Below are 15,068 nucleotides of genomic sequence, written 5' to 3'. Positions count from 1 at the left end.
GTGGAGAGAAACAGCCATCCAGTGCTGGTCTAGGACAGTTCCAAACATCTTCCCAGGCAAAGCCTGCCTATGATAGTGAAGCTTCTGGCCATAGGAAGAGCTTCAGAAAACACTCTGCAGAGTTTAAAAGGGTAATTTAAAAACGTGATGTCTCACAGTTCATGAATCAGTGATGGAAAATACAAACAGACAGTCCACCCACCACAGACATTCTGTATCAGCCTCAGGAGAGCTGCAAAGTCCATCAGCATACTAAAGGCACTGTGAAATCCTGCAGCAAAGAATCTGGGGTTAATTTTCTGTTTAACCCAGTGTTCCCCAAACATACTTGTTCACGGAACACTTTTGCCAGAAAAAAGTTCTTTCTGTGGAACATCACTGGCCAAAGAGTGAGTCAGGGCCTCCTCTCATTGACACCATGCCTCCCTGCAAATGAGAAACTCCTGCCGTGAGCAGATGCATGTGCCCTTGGCCCGACCATGGAGGCAGCAGCCTGACTGGGAGAGGACTCAATGGGCCGTCCTCAGACCTGACTGACCAGGGCCGGAAAGTCCACACTTGTTATTTTAGTCTCTCTTCAAGGTTAAGGCCAAGCTAATGAATGAAGGAATAGGGTGCCTGGGTGGAGAAGGTCAGAGACCATGTCTAGCCTGGAAGCTTCTTTATGAACTGGCCACCATGAAGGGCTGCTGGACCATCCTGGGCTTACATTTAACACAGGAGCCCCTGAACACTTTTGAGACAGTGATCTGTGTGCATTAGTTAAAAAAAATAGAGAGGGAAAATGCACTAGACATGCGTTGCATCAGAAGCTGATTATAATTGGGAGTAGCAGGAAGGAGAACTGGTGTCCATTCCAGCCACTTACTGGTTGGTTTACAGTCTGATTGCCTTCTGTCCTCTGGCTTTTGGAATGGACCGGTTTTCCTGGCACATGCATTTATTGAACTCTGAAAGTCCAGATCTTCCATGTAGATTAATTCATGATTTCAAAGAGGCTTTGAAGCTGGCAAAACATTCTGTTATTTCCAAGAGTTATTACAACTGAAATCCTGGCATAGACAAAGAGGTCAGACTGTAATCTTGTTTAGCTCTTTTAAATTTAGAAACTTTACAGTGGGTTAAAAATAGATCACATTTGTGTACTTTTCCTCCTTTCATCTCCGCTGCAAAAGCTGTTCAGTAATTTTGACCTACCCTCAATATTAGCCAGAGAAATTCTCGTGCTTGTCCCCCAGGAGTCTGCTAAGCCAAAATAAAAGTAATTTTCAAGTGGATTTGGGGGTGATGCTAGTTATATGACTGAACAAAGTTCTTCCTTATCCCACATAATGAGTTCTAGAATTAAAAGCACAGGACTATCACCAAGATCTGTAAATGGGATGTGGATTCCCACTGAGTGAAACTGTGGGACATGAGAGAAGTATTTGATAGTGCTAACCTGGAGGCCTGTGTCCTGACCTATTGATCAGAAAAGATCAGAAGGCTTAGGTCAAGAGAAGCTGTATGAGGCTGGAAGCTCAGGCTGCTTATAAATGAAAGTTAAATAAAGACTGCGCCCAATCTCAGAAAAGCCAAATACCAGACGTTATCTTCTGGGGTCCTCGCCAGGGCAAAGCGGGTGCCAGCATTTACATGCCTAGCAAGGAGAGCATTATGCTCAGGATTGCCTCGTCGTGGTTACTTTACCTTCATGAACATGCTAAATCCAGTCTTCAGGAGATCAGTGAGGCCTGAAGACATGTGTTCAATATCAACTGGATCTGGCCTCTCGGGATTAAATATTTCCTCCACAACCTGCTTCAGCAATGGCTTGTAGGATGCCTGGAAAGACAAAATATTGTGCTGTAAGTAAGAGGGTTTGTTGCTTTGTCTGGAGAGAGGATGGCTTTATCTGAACCAAATGAAGCAAAACAAGTTTATTTTGATACTGAGCAATGGCTTTGATTTTGTGTGTATGAAAGGACAATGTAACAACATGGTTTTTTGGGGGTAAATTTTTACCCCATTACACTAGCATTATTTTTTTTTCTCACATTCCCTTCCACAAGCAAATACCTCTTACCAGAGCTGTATAATCATAGTCTGACTAACTTTTCAATGCAAATTTAAAGTGACAATTTTATGCCTGAAGTATATGGAAAAGCAAAGCACTGTCATCTGATATAGACATGAAGATGGTCTTCAGTGTTTCTAGTATTTCCTAAACATTCTTGGAATTATGCTCTCTCCGCTAGGCTCCTGAATGCTTTCTTTCAATGTATTGTCAATCTCCAAGCCCCAAGCAATCCCTCCTTCTTTTAGAGAGGTCAACTCCAAGTACAAACTTGGCCAGAAAAAGAAGCCAAGATGCCAGAAAGGAATCTGACCAAGGTCAGGGCTTAGAGAAAGCTGGCCACATGGTACTATCAGAATTTTAGTAAAATTAAGTTGATGTGAATTTGCAACAATGGTAGTTTGGTAAAGGGGCTAAATCTATCCACGGTTGGGTACTATTTGGAGGTGGCTGCCTCTGACCAATGTATATTCTAAGCAGGTTCCCCCCACCTCTTTCCTTGGGTCTCCTTACTACCATGTCTTAGTCATCTTTTATTCCTATTTTCCCTTTATTCCAACTTTCTTACTTAAACTATTTTAGGAATAAAGCAGGGTGTAAACCATCAAAATCATAAACAATCCTTTAGCTAGAAGGTAACTGGTGCATTGATCATGGAAAAGATGCTGGAAGAAATAGCAAGTGTTGATTTGAGGGTGCAGCTCTCCTCTGTTTATTCATCAAATCAACCACTGTGTGCCAGAGATCTCATAGGTAAACACTCATAAAATGGAAAGTACTGGGCAGAGACACCAATAACAAAGAAATTAAAATAAACAAAAACAAAAACTATGAGTCAACTTTCCTCATAATAAAGCTGTAATGCCAAGATAGATTTGTAGATTTATCACACAGGCAAAAATCCAGAGGTTTGAAAAGACACTCTTTTGATGAGGCCTTGGGGAAACAGACACGCTCCAATACTGCTGGTGGGAGTATAAATTGTTACAACCAGTGTGGAGAGTTGGGCAATACCTATCAAAATTACAAATGCATCTGATCTATTTTACACACACACACACACACACACACACACACTGGAATACTACTCAGTCATAAAAAAGAATAAAATAATGCCATTTGCAGTAACATGGATGGACTTGGAGATTGTCGTACTATGTGAAGTAAGACAGAAAGAGAAAGAAAAATACCATATGATATCACTTATATGTGGAATCTAAAATAAATAAACAAATAAAAGAATACAAATGAATTTATTTACAAAACAGAGACATACTCACAGACATAGAAAACAAACTTGTGGTTACGGGGTATGGGGAAGGGGGCGTTGGAGGGATAAAGTGGGAGTTTGGAGTTTATAGATACTAACTATTATATATAAAATAGATAAACAACTAGGACCTACTTTATAGCACAGGGGACTATATTCAATACCTTGTAATAGCCTATAATGAGAAAGAATATGAAAAGGAATATATATATATATGTATATATGTATATATGTATATGTAAATCACTATGCTGTATACCAGAAATTAACACATTGTAAATTGACTATTATTCAATTAAAAAACAAAAACAAAAACAAAATAAAACACATACATCTGACCTAGCAATTCCAAATCTAGGAATTTATCCTATAAATATGCTCATATATGCAAATGAGATCCATTAAGGGCTATTTATAACAGCAAAGATTGAAAACAACTCATGTGCCCATCAGTAGGGGGGCAGTTTAATCAATGGGATGCATGCAAAGAGGGAAGTTCTGTGCTGATATAGCAAAAAGCAAGGTGATGAGGCCTGCTGTGTATGATGGGCTGGCATTTGTGTAACATGTGCCGGAGGGTATAAGAAAGTTTGCATTTGCTGAAACATGCAAAAAATTAACTCTGCTGTGATATACAGAGACCACTGTGAGCAGTGGTCATGGAGTGGGGGATTGGACAAGGGACAAAGGTGGGAGGAAGCCCTTTCATTGTATTGCTTTTTTAAAAAGCACAGTTAAATCACCACTACACGTGCATACAGCAAGAATGATCTTTTTATTCTTACATTAAAAATTAATAAATCATTTATGCATGGAATAGACTATAGTGAAGCCAAACTAGATTAGGGCTAACTTTAGGTTCTGGGAGTAGGGGACATTGTTTTCTTCTTTTTCCAAAATTTAAAAAATGAATAGGTATGCCTCTGGAATCATAAAATAATCCAAAAATATTTTCAATGTTAAAAAAAGGGTCATGGAATGGCCTCTGAACTCTACAGATCCTCTTTTTTTTTTTTTTTTTTTTGTAAGTGGTGCTACTGGGGATTGAACCCAGAACCCAGGACCTCTTCTATCATTTCAGCCTTTCTGGACATTTAATCTCTTAAACTTTAATCTCTTTAAAATGCTCCCCACTGAGAAGTCCTTTGGCTAATACTCTGTTGTCTTACTAGCATTATCATCAAATAGTCATCAATTTCTTCCTTAGGAAGAGAATCCAACTTTTGGCCAGGCACATGATCAGTTAGCTGAAAGACTCCATTCTCCAGGCTTCCTTGCTACTGGGTATGAAAGTTCTGGGCCATGAGACATGAATAAAAGGGGAGTGGGACTTTCAGAAGTCTCCTTTTTTTAAAAGTGGGACTTTTTAAAGTCTCCTTTTTCCTCCCCTTTCTCTGTTCTGCTGCCTGGAACATGGAAGTGATGGCTGGAGCTCCAGCAACCACTGTGGAAGACAGAGCCATTCCTTAGAGATGCTGGAGCAGAGAGTTGGAAGGAAGCCAGGTGGGTGATGACTGGTGGAGCCATCATAACCATAACATGAACAGACCTTTTCATGTTATGGTTACATTTATTTGTTTTATTCGTCTATATACAGTTAGGTAGAATAACTTCAAGCAGAACCACAGAGAAATACACATAGGCTGTCACATTTAAGAGAGGAAGGGAGTATACCGTCCAACCTACAAAAACAAAAAAGGCCGTTGCTCTCCATAGGATGCACGTTCAAAAGAAGGAAGAGTAGTGATGCTGAGAAGAGCCGGTCCTGTCATCCAGCAAAAACACTGTGCCCGGCACCTCCTTTGTGCCAGGCACAGTGTACCAGGGAGACAGGATGGCTCTTGGGGCTCCAGAAGCCCCCACAGACTGGGAGGCAGGGGAAAGAAGGCAGTGTGGGGTGTTAGGAATTCCGCTCTCTCCCCTGCTCCACTTTCAGCTAAGCTCTGGAGAGTGACACTCCAGGGAGAAGATGCCCCTTGAGCTAGGGTTTCCCTGGGGACGGGGTGAGCAGAGATTTGTGAGCGCTATTCCGTTCATACTTTCTCTCCTGGGACTTTGTGATCCTTGTATGTTACTGGGCAATGTTGTCAATCTTTTTTATTCTTTTTTAAGGTATGTAGGTAACGTATTTAGAGTGAGAAAAGAAGCTACAATTTTAATACAGAAAAGTAGAAGATAACAAACACATCACATAATCCAGAAAAATCACAAAAATGCTTTTATTAACAAACTGCTTGACATACCTCTATAATACTCATTTCTCACATTTCTTGACTGCATTCTCTCCTGACATTTATATGACATTTTCATATGATTGTCTTCTCACATGATAGCAACTTTAAAACATCATTTTCTACAGAAAGATGAGATTTTTTTAAATGCATTTTTTTCTTTTCTTTCTTTTCTTTTTTTCAGTATAGGCACTGGGAATTGAATCCAGGACCTCGTGCGTGCTAGGCATGTGCTCTACCACTGAGCTGTACCCACACCCCACCATTATTATGCTGTTGTCTCTAGACCCCAAACCCTCCCTCCTCTACTCAGTTCTGAGATGCTGGCCTGCAAAACATATTTGTGCTTTGCCATCTAGATCTGCTAGACTCCGCCAACAGGGGGCACGGGAAGGAGACTGGAGGCAGGAAAAGCAAGCAGGAACTTGCTCCTCCCTATTTATTTGCTGTCCTCCCCATCACTCCAGCAATGGCCCCTCACCACTTGAAGCTGTCCTGTCTCTGGATTTTTAAGACATACGACCCCATACACTACCTTTCTTGTTTAAGCTGGTTTCAGCTTTTTCCTTTTTCTATTTTCACTTGTAATCAAAAGCCCATTAAATGATAAAAGTATTATTAATTTAAAGAGATGTTGATAGGTTTTCCTACTTAAATATTATATTTAAAAAAAGACCTCTAGATTCTTCTTTAAAACAACTAGGCACAGCACAACTGAATAACAACGTCCATTTAAAGAGCACGATTTGGGAAAGACTTTCTCAGGTACAAAGCAGTCCTTGTCTTGTGACTTCTTAGCAGACGCATTTCTTAGTCTTCCCAATTAGGGTTTTAATCATGAGAACTTTTGGCTCCTTCCGCACTTAGGATTTTTTTCTGCCCCAGATCATGTCACTGAAATCTGAGTGGAATGAACTGCTTTGGCAGTAGCTTCTTAGATGAGGACCCGCTAACTGTCATGGAATTTTCTATTCAGCCAGAAGCTACCCACTTCTCAGCAAAGGACCATAGAAAGTGGTGATGGGGAGACAGATGTCTTCCCTGAGGGCCCTGCTCAAAGTTTTCTTCACATGTTAGAGAGGGCCAGAGGGGAGCGTACTCCTGTAGTTTGCCTCAACATAAGAGGGTTAGCTAGGGGGTGGGTAGAGCTCAGTGGTACGGCACATGCCTACATGCACGAGGTCCTGGTTTCAGTTCTCTGTACCCCCATTAACTGAAAAAGAAAAAAAAGGTTAACTAGAGTATTTTAATTTAGTAACTGAATATTCACTGTCAGTTCACCTTTTAGCGGGGAAGGAGAGGAATTAAAAACAGACAGATTCATCCTTATTTCTCACTTGTGCCACATCCAGTGTGTGGTGGCAGCAGGGGGTCTCTGCCCTACACAGTCATTCAGACACCCAGGTTCCTGCTATTGAGAGGCTCCACCACTCCCCAGGGCACAGGAATCCCACACTAAAGCTTTTGCATCTCATCAGCAGAGGATGAAAGAGAGAGTGTATGGAGGATTTCCAGAGAGATTTTATGGGCTCGGCCTGAAAGTGATCTGTATCACTTCTGCCCATTGCTCATTGGCCAGAATTAGTCACAAGCCTACATCTACCTGCAAGGGAATTTGGAAAATGTGATCTAACTGTGCCAGGAGGAAAAGGAAATGGAGTTTGGGGAACATACGTAGCATTGTCTCTGCCACAGACACACCAGAAAGTCTGAATTGAAACACTAATGTAATTATTCCCTTAACAATGGGCAAGTTGCATGTTGTAGGCAAAGGATTATTAAACCTCTTTTTCCTTCTGCATAAGAATTTGACCTTTAGTTAACTTTCTAGCTCTGTTTCCCTGGAAACCTGATAAGGGAAGAATGTCAAACTCTAGCCAGGCAAGATTGCTTATGATAAAAATGACCCCTGCTTAGTCAATTGCATTAGGCTGGAATAACTATAAATAGTGGACAGAAAGCCAGGGCTTTGGGCTTCACTGAAAACAATGACTCTTGTCTAATTGGCCATGTCTCTTGGAGGAATGCTGGAAGCTCTGTCTGTGGAGTTGTTCCAGAGAAATTGGCTCCTGTAGGTTATGAGGTTTTTAAGCGAGTGGAATCCTGCCCCCAGCCATCCCCTCATGTGAGTCTAGTCCCTCACTCCTCAGCTGTCACCTCAGACCAAACCGAATAGCTCCTAGGTAGCTGCATGACTGCTTCATGGATGCCCGCAAGGACTACTTCAAACAAGAAACACATCTGCTGCTCCCTGTAGTGAGCTATGTTCCTGTCCTGGGCAGACTGGTCCAAGTGGGGACTACGATCACACAGCTGACTTGCCCACAAGGCACAGAATGCTTGATGCCTAGGGCCCACAAGACTGTTAGGGACCCATGAAAATGTATTAATTTCTTTTAAAAATCACAAGAAAAAAAATGAACTCTTAGGTCAAAGATAATGTCTTGATATATAATGTTAATATATTTGTTTCTATACTGACGCAATTGTATGATATAATTATGTATGTAATTGAATACATGTAAATATATATGAATATAAATACACATATGAATGTATAGTCAATAAATTTATTCAAATAAATATATTTATATATAGAATTTTAATTTTATGTATAATATTCAATAAATATTTATTTAAATATATATATATTTCTATTTATACAGAAAGAGCTCTATGAAGGCAAAGTGCTTAAGGCCGTGAAAATCACAAGGTGGCCCTATATGACAGTCTCGTGAGGCTAGCCTGAACGTTTGGCAGAGTCTGATGAGACCACCATGGGTGTTACACACGAAATAGTTGAAGTTGCAAAAAAAATTGATCTTATAACTAGAAACGCTCTTTTTTTCTTTAAATGGCCAATATCTCTTTCAGAACAAGCTGGGCTTTTAAAAATAGTACAGTTGATCAAAATATGAAAAATAAAATACTTGTTTCTATGTCTCTGGTTACTCTTTTGAGGGCGAGATGATGAACGATTAGGTCTAGAAGACGTATTGACCTGATTCTAGCTCTTGAAGAAAGGTACCGAGTACAGCAACGGTTTCTGACATTACACATCAGGCAGAGACAATTTTGAGAAACTGGTCCGACCTCTCGACTGTGGCATACCTTAAAGATGGCTTAGGACATCAGTTTCCAAGAAACCTTGCGTAGCTGCCACAGCCACATCCTCATCAGTCAGTGCTGCTGACCTTGGCTTTGCTGGTTGGTGTTGGTGCCGCCAGGGACTCTCTCGGTCCTGCTACTGAAGGTGCTTCTTTCTTTTCTGCAGAACTGACTCTAAACAACCAACTTCTCAGGAAAACTCGACTTGTATAGAGGGTATTCACTTTATTTCAATCCAAGACTGTACAGAAAAACATTTGTTCTAAGCTGGTCTTGGCTTTGACTACTCTGTGGCTTATTTATTTTTATTTTTTGCTGCACCATGACTTTTTTCCTCCTTTCATCTGCTTAAAGAAAGTGGTTTGCTCTGCAGATTAAAAAGTGGTTCATTTGTCTATCTGTTCATCCATTCATCCATCCTTCAAATGAGAAGTGGATTACTCTTTAAAATTTTGAGTATAGTCCTTTCAACTTCAATATGAAGAAACCAAATCCCAAAGCTCTTAACCAACTTGCTATCATTCACACAGGCAGTTAGAAGTTAGACTACAGGACAGAGCCAAGTTTCCTGGCCCCCTATTTAGTCCTATCTTTTGCTGATTCTTTTGAAAAGGATGCTCGCAGGTGTGGGGTTAGGTAGATGGAATCAGGAGGAAGAACAGAGCTTAGCGCTTAGAAAAGAACAGCTGGTGGCCAGGGCTGGGGACTGCTGACAAAGAGACTGGGCCTACAGACTGTTCAGAGTGCCATATTTCACCGGGCACAAGATGAATCAAGCCTCCTTGGGCCCTGCTTGTTCTAAAGGCTCTTGTTCAGCGTGCCAGAGGCACAGAAGACAGTACGCATCTGTGGAAAGTTTTCTCCAGTGCAGGGCAGCACTTTGAGACTTCTGCCAAAGCCAGCCATGCAAGAGCCCTACACTACTTTGTCAGAAAGGGCTCCTAAGCTTCTCGCCCTGAGACATCTGCCTAACACCCTCCCAATGCTGCAGCCGAGGGATGGGAGCACATCAAACACTGGCATCTAAGAAGGAGGTTAAGCCTCTCATTAAACTGGAACATTTGCAGTAAGAAACGAAAGCATAAGAAGACTTGCTGCACAGGCAAAAGTGGGGCTTAGGTTCCAGTCCTCAGAGTCTGTAGACAAACACGAGCTTTCCAAACCAATGGGTGTCGGCAGTAAACTCTGACCATATGCTGCAGCTAATAGGACCTTCAGCTTGAGAATGACTCCCTTTCTGTGTAGCCCATCTCCCAACAAAGGAAAAGACAGGATGCTACGGAAGAGGACAAAGGGAAGGCCTATTTCATCCTTTACTACAACTGTTACAGCAAACGCCTACATAGTGCTGTCTATGCGTCAGCTCCTGTCCTTAGAGATTTATATGTATGGACTGACCTAATCATCAGAGCACTCTTATGAAGGAGCTACTATTAGGAGCTCCTTCTTACAGAAGAGGAACTAGGCACAGAGAGGTGAAGTAATTTGCCTAAGGTCACACAGTTAGTAAGGAGCAGAGCTGGGCTATGAACCCAAGTGCTGCTGTTAATCTATGTGCTAATATCCCTCTTACTAAGAATTAAGAATGTGAGAAATGCAATTCTGGATAAGACCCACAGTCCAGGATCCATCCATCCATCCATCCATCCATCCACCTACCTACCCACCCACCTACTGGATGGCAAGCACTGAGTGGAGCTCTGCATTTACCATGGTGAACAGACACAGAAGCTGTCTCCAGCTTTGGTGGTATGTTCTTCAAGTCAAGAGCTTCAGTGGCAGCCTCATGAACTCCATCACTCCTGCTCTCCTGACTGTGGGAGAGGTACTGGTTCCCTTGGAGGGCCAGGTGTATGGTAACGTTCCGGGCTCATTCCTAGAGATCTAGTCTAGATCCCATTCCTCCAGCTCTTCATGAAATTTTATATGTACTTAATTCCTTGTATGAAATCACGCTCTCCTTAGAATGTCAAGAGTGATGTCTGCTTTCAGCATCTGAGCTGTGATTGACACAGCTCTTCCTAAAGGGCTAAAGGATGAAGGTTAAATAAGAGGTGCCTCTAATGCTAGCAGAAGAAACAGGAGTGGCTCCGAGAGCCAACTCATTTGCTTTGGAGCAGGAGAGAGGTACCCTGGGAGGGACCCCAAGATCCAGAGGAGAGAGCCCAGATATGCAGCACTGGTCAGAGTTGGAACAGGAACCCCTGGCCAGACCAGGTCTATTGTCTTCCCAGGTTTCCCAGGGAGCCCAGGACATCCCAACTAGATTCTGTGTGGAAACAGCATGGAGCTAGAGAGAAAACACAATTTTTTCCTGGAGCTACTGGGCTGAGGACCAAATTAGGAGAAGGGTTGGACAGAAAGTTGCCCAGCCAAGGTCCATCTTCAAAGCTAGACATAGCTGGACTCTGTTTTGAGTCTGGACACTTGTCTTTTTCTATGTATACACATTTTTCTACCAACAAATCCTTCAATATATGATGAAGATATACGTAGTGCATTCAAGATGCATCCAACAAATATTTATCAAGCACCTACTATGTGCAAGATACCGCTCTAGGCACTGAGGATATGGCAGTGGACAAGCCAGCTCAAAATCCTTGTCCTCACGGGGCTTACAGCTGTGACTGAACACTTTAAATTCAAGAAATGTTGGAAAACCCAAACAGGTAAAAATTGTCCATAATACTATCAAAAACTCTTCCTCTGTATTTGTAAATATAGAGCAAGAAGCCAGAGTTCCTCCTTGTCCATCCAACCCTTCCTGTTCCTCACAAGGTAACCATTATAAATTTCTCCTAAAATTTTAAAGACTTATTAAATATACATACCCATATACTTTTATACTTACTATTGTTATTACTTTTAAATGGAGGTACTGGGGGTTAAACCTAGGACCTCATGCATGCAATCTGCCATTGAGCTATACCCACCTATACCCACCTCTCCTATTTTATTATTATTTTTTTTAAACAAAAAGCAGAATAACATTTTACAGAGTGATCTATAACATTTTTTCACCTAATAGGTCATGAACCTCTGTTTCAGTTTGAATTCTCCAAGCAGAGCCTGAGACAAGATTCAGATACTGTCCCTGCCAAACATATTTAAATCCCATCCATTTTCATGGTTGCACAGCATTTCACTGTCTGTATCATTATTTATTTAATCTCCCCAAGATACACATAAACTCCTTGCCTTCCTCCCACTTCCTCTTGCTGACATTTAGGATTTTCAGTGAACATGTTGACGTTACTGACTCATCGTAAGAAGGATATATGTAACAAGGGAAGGCTCATTTTCCAAAGGTGATGGTTGCAGGACGGGGTTCTGAGGTCTGGAGAAGTGACAGTGTTGGTGGCAGGGAGATCAAATCTAGGAAACTTATCATTGTCCTTACCATGCCCACGATTTATACCTAATTCTTGTTTATGTGAAGGTGGCCAAATCAATCTCCATGATGATCATAAAACTGAAAAGACCACATTACTGTAGTGGTTTATTTTCCCTTTGCCAATGATGTAGCCACTGGCTTCCTGACATCCTTTGGTCTAAATTTCATCATGTATCACCAGTTCTATCATGTCTTCTAGAAGTAGTCCATTCTGCAGTATTTAAGACTGGTAATTTTTTAAATGACAAAACTACAAATGATTATCTGAGCGATTTTATCTGTATTTTTATACTAGCGATGTTCTCAGATCATTGAACAAAGGATGGGAATTTATGTTACTAAGTTGAGTGCCAACTTCTAAGGCCTTCTGTATCTTGGTGAGTGACTTCAGATACCCATCAGCACCGTCAGTCAGTACTTCTGGAGCCTCCGTGAGAACCATGGTACAGCGCGGGAGGAGGGGTTGTGTTGGCAGCAGAGACCTGGCATCAAGCCCTGGCCACCTGTGTGCCTGTGGCAAGTCACTGTGGCCTTCCTGGGTCTCGGGATAATAATACCTCTCTGACTTGCTTGTGAGGATCAAAGGAAAAACTAAATGTAGGAGTGCTCTTCAAGTATCAGCTGCTATACAAATTACCAGAGGAAAAATCTGGATTTTTGCTAGGCTGTAGTGGGAAACTTTAGTTCTTGTCTACACACCCACTTTAAAGAATCAGCACCCTGAAGCTGAACCCCTCACTGTGTCAGAGTCCACACTAATGGCTCATTCAACTCTCCAAAAAGCCTTAGCAAATAAAGTAAATTTTTTTTTTAATGGAGTTACTGGGGATTGAACCCAGGACCTCATGCATGCTAAGTATGTGCTCCGCCACAGAGATATTACCCTCCCCACTGCAAACAGAGTGAATTTTACTGATGATTTCATGGGGGAGATGGAAGAGATTTCTTTACTCACTCCACAGTAAAACCTAGTGATCTTTCCTGTCAGAAGCATCTCTTCTTCCTTGAAAGCTCATCTTTGTCTACCAGGAACCTGAGTCCTATCTAACAGAGACTGCTAGCCTCAGTGGCTCCAGCCTTGATCACTCTTTCAGGCTTTCTTTGGTCCTTTCTGTGCCTCCTCCCACACAGTTTTTATAGAGAAATTATCCCTTCCATCTTGGATTCTCATACCATCTTCCTACTCCTTGGTCAAACATCCTTCTAAAGTTCCCCTACTCTTCTTAGAAAGTGGTGGGGACATTCTAAATAGCAAATGTTTTTGCTGTCATAGACTTCTTTTTTCCTTGTCATAACATTATTAGGTCATTCTGTGAGTCTTAGATCCAGAAACTTGGGCATCATCTCCGACCAACCCCTCATCTGGCACTTAGAGACTTGCCTAAGGTTACAGAACAGGTCTGTACAGTTCTACAGCAGCGCTGACCCCCCAATCCAGTGCTCATCTCACTGCATCAAGCTTGTGGTGCAAAGAAATTGTGGTGCTTTTAGATTTAGGGGGACCCAGAGCTGAAGGGGACTTGGAGATCATCTTGAACAAATCCTTCATTGTAGAGAGGTTAAAATGGAAACTTTTCTTTTAGTCTCTGAGTCCTAAAAACACAACACAGATTAGATGGTTACTTTAAAACATATGTACTTGCCTGGTGGGTCTGATTTCCAGGAACATATACAGACTTAAACTGTTTCATGAGATTCCGAGCTCCAGCAATATCCCGAAGTGAAGTAAACAGTTCATCCACGGCACTTTTGGATTTGTGAAATGTCAGGTTAACTGAAGAGTCACAGCCTGAAACAATCCAGAGATATTTTCTTGGGTGAACAAATCTTTAAACTGAGTTTTAATCATGACAGGTTGAGCTCCATGTAACATACTTGGGGTTTTTTTTAACCCTTTTTCTACCTAGCTGTTCACCAACTGGGCTGTTTCAGTCACCCATGAGCAATGAAACGTATTGAGTGTAAATGCCTTTGACAGAAGTAGAACTCAGAATTGCCCGTGATTGCAGCCCCTGGCTTCAATTCCCTAGACTGCAGATGTTTCACAAAAAGAAAGCTCCCCAGGGTCTACAATCCTCAGAACACAGCTTTGGGAAAATACGAGGAGACACAAAGGAAAATACAAGAGAGGACTGTGATGAACCGCTCTCACTTGAATCCCACCAACAGTTTCCATAAAACAGAACAGCAAGGATGAGAAAGATCACAGTGTTGCTCTAATGACAGAACTTGCTGGGATGGGCATCTGTCTAATGTGCTAACAAAGCATATGGTGTATTTCAAAAGGCAGCCATTCAAAGCTGGTAAAACACAAAGGGGACCTAATAAGGAGACTGTTCTCGGCAATGATTCTATTTCTTTTTGAAACTTAGAATAGATGGATTCATTCTCTCTCTTGTTAGAAGCTCATTCAGAAGACAAATGACTGTGGATAACTCAGAAGATCAAAAAATAGAGAAAGATTCAAGATGAGTATTTTTGACTAGTTGGAATATCGCAGATACATTGACGCATCAATCCTCATTATCACCCCAATGCCATAGGAGCTATTATCTTCTCCCTTCAAGGATGAGAGAGCTGAGGGACAGAGAGATTAAGTAACACTCCTGTCAACAGACACTGTCAATGCTTAGCCCATATGCGCTCAGTCACCTGGACCGAGTCACCCGCAGGTTTGGGGAACAGTTCTATAACCTCTGTCTGCTCCCTACCTCAAGGACCTGCATGTCTGTCTCTGTGTTCCTCTGTCCCGGCCTCTGTGTCTCTCTCCTCCTGCCATGGGGCTTTCTCTGGTTGGAAGGAAGCTTGGCCTTCATGCAGGGCAGGCTGGAAGTGCTGAGAAGTCAGCGCTCAGAAACAACATAGCTTTCTCATTGCTTTGGGGGACAAATCCGAATTATGGTCTCCATAGCCTTTTGGGGGGCAGTAAGACTGAGCCCCACGGACCCGCAAGATAACTCACAAATGCCCCCTCTGTTGGCTTTCCTTCCTTCCTGCCTCATTTCCCTA

At 41.9% G+C, this 15,068-nt stretch overlaps 1 protein-coding gene across 2 annotated transcripts in view; it reads right to left on the bottom strand.

Moving 5' to 3' along the window:
* Window positions 1-15,068, bottom strand: part of SCFD2 (sec1 family domain containing 2) — a 357,920-nt gene that overhangs the window by 24,758 nt on the left and 318,094 nt on the right. For both annotated transcript variants that reach the window (XM_031434663.2, XM_010992837.3), the window contains exons 6-7: window positions 13,703-13,848; window positions 1,690-1,824 (exon numbers count right to left, since the gene is read on the bottom strand). In XM_031434663.2, the coding sequence (XP_031290523.1) occupies window positions 1,690-1,824; window positions 13,703-13,848 (281 nt within the window). The remainder of the gene's footprint in view (window positions 1-1,689; window positions 1,825-13,702; window positions 13,849-15,068) is intronic.

The sequence above is a fragment of the Camelus dromedarius genome, chromosome 1 (assembly GCF_036321535.1).
Source record: "Camelus dromedarius isolate mCamDro1 chromosome 1, mCamDro1.pat, whole genome shotgun sequence".
Classification (NCBI taxonomy): domain Eukaryota; kingdom Metazoa; phylum Chordata; class Mammalia; order Artiodactyla; family Camelidae; genus Camelus; species Camelus dromedarius.
This window is presented reverse-complemented; position numbering and strand designations above follow the sequence as displayed.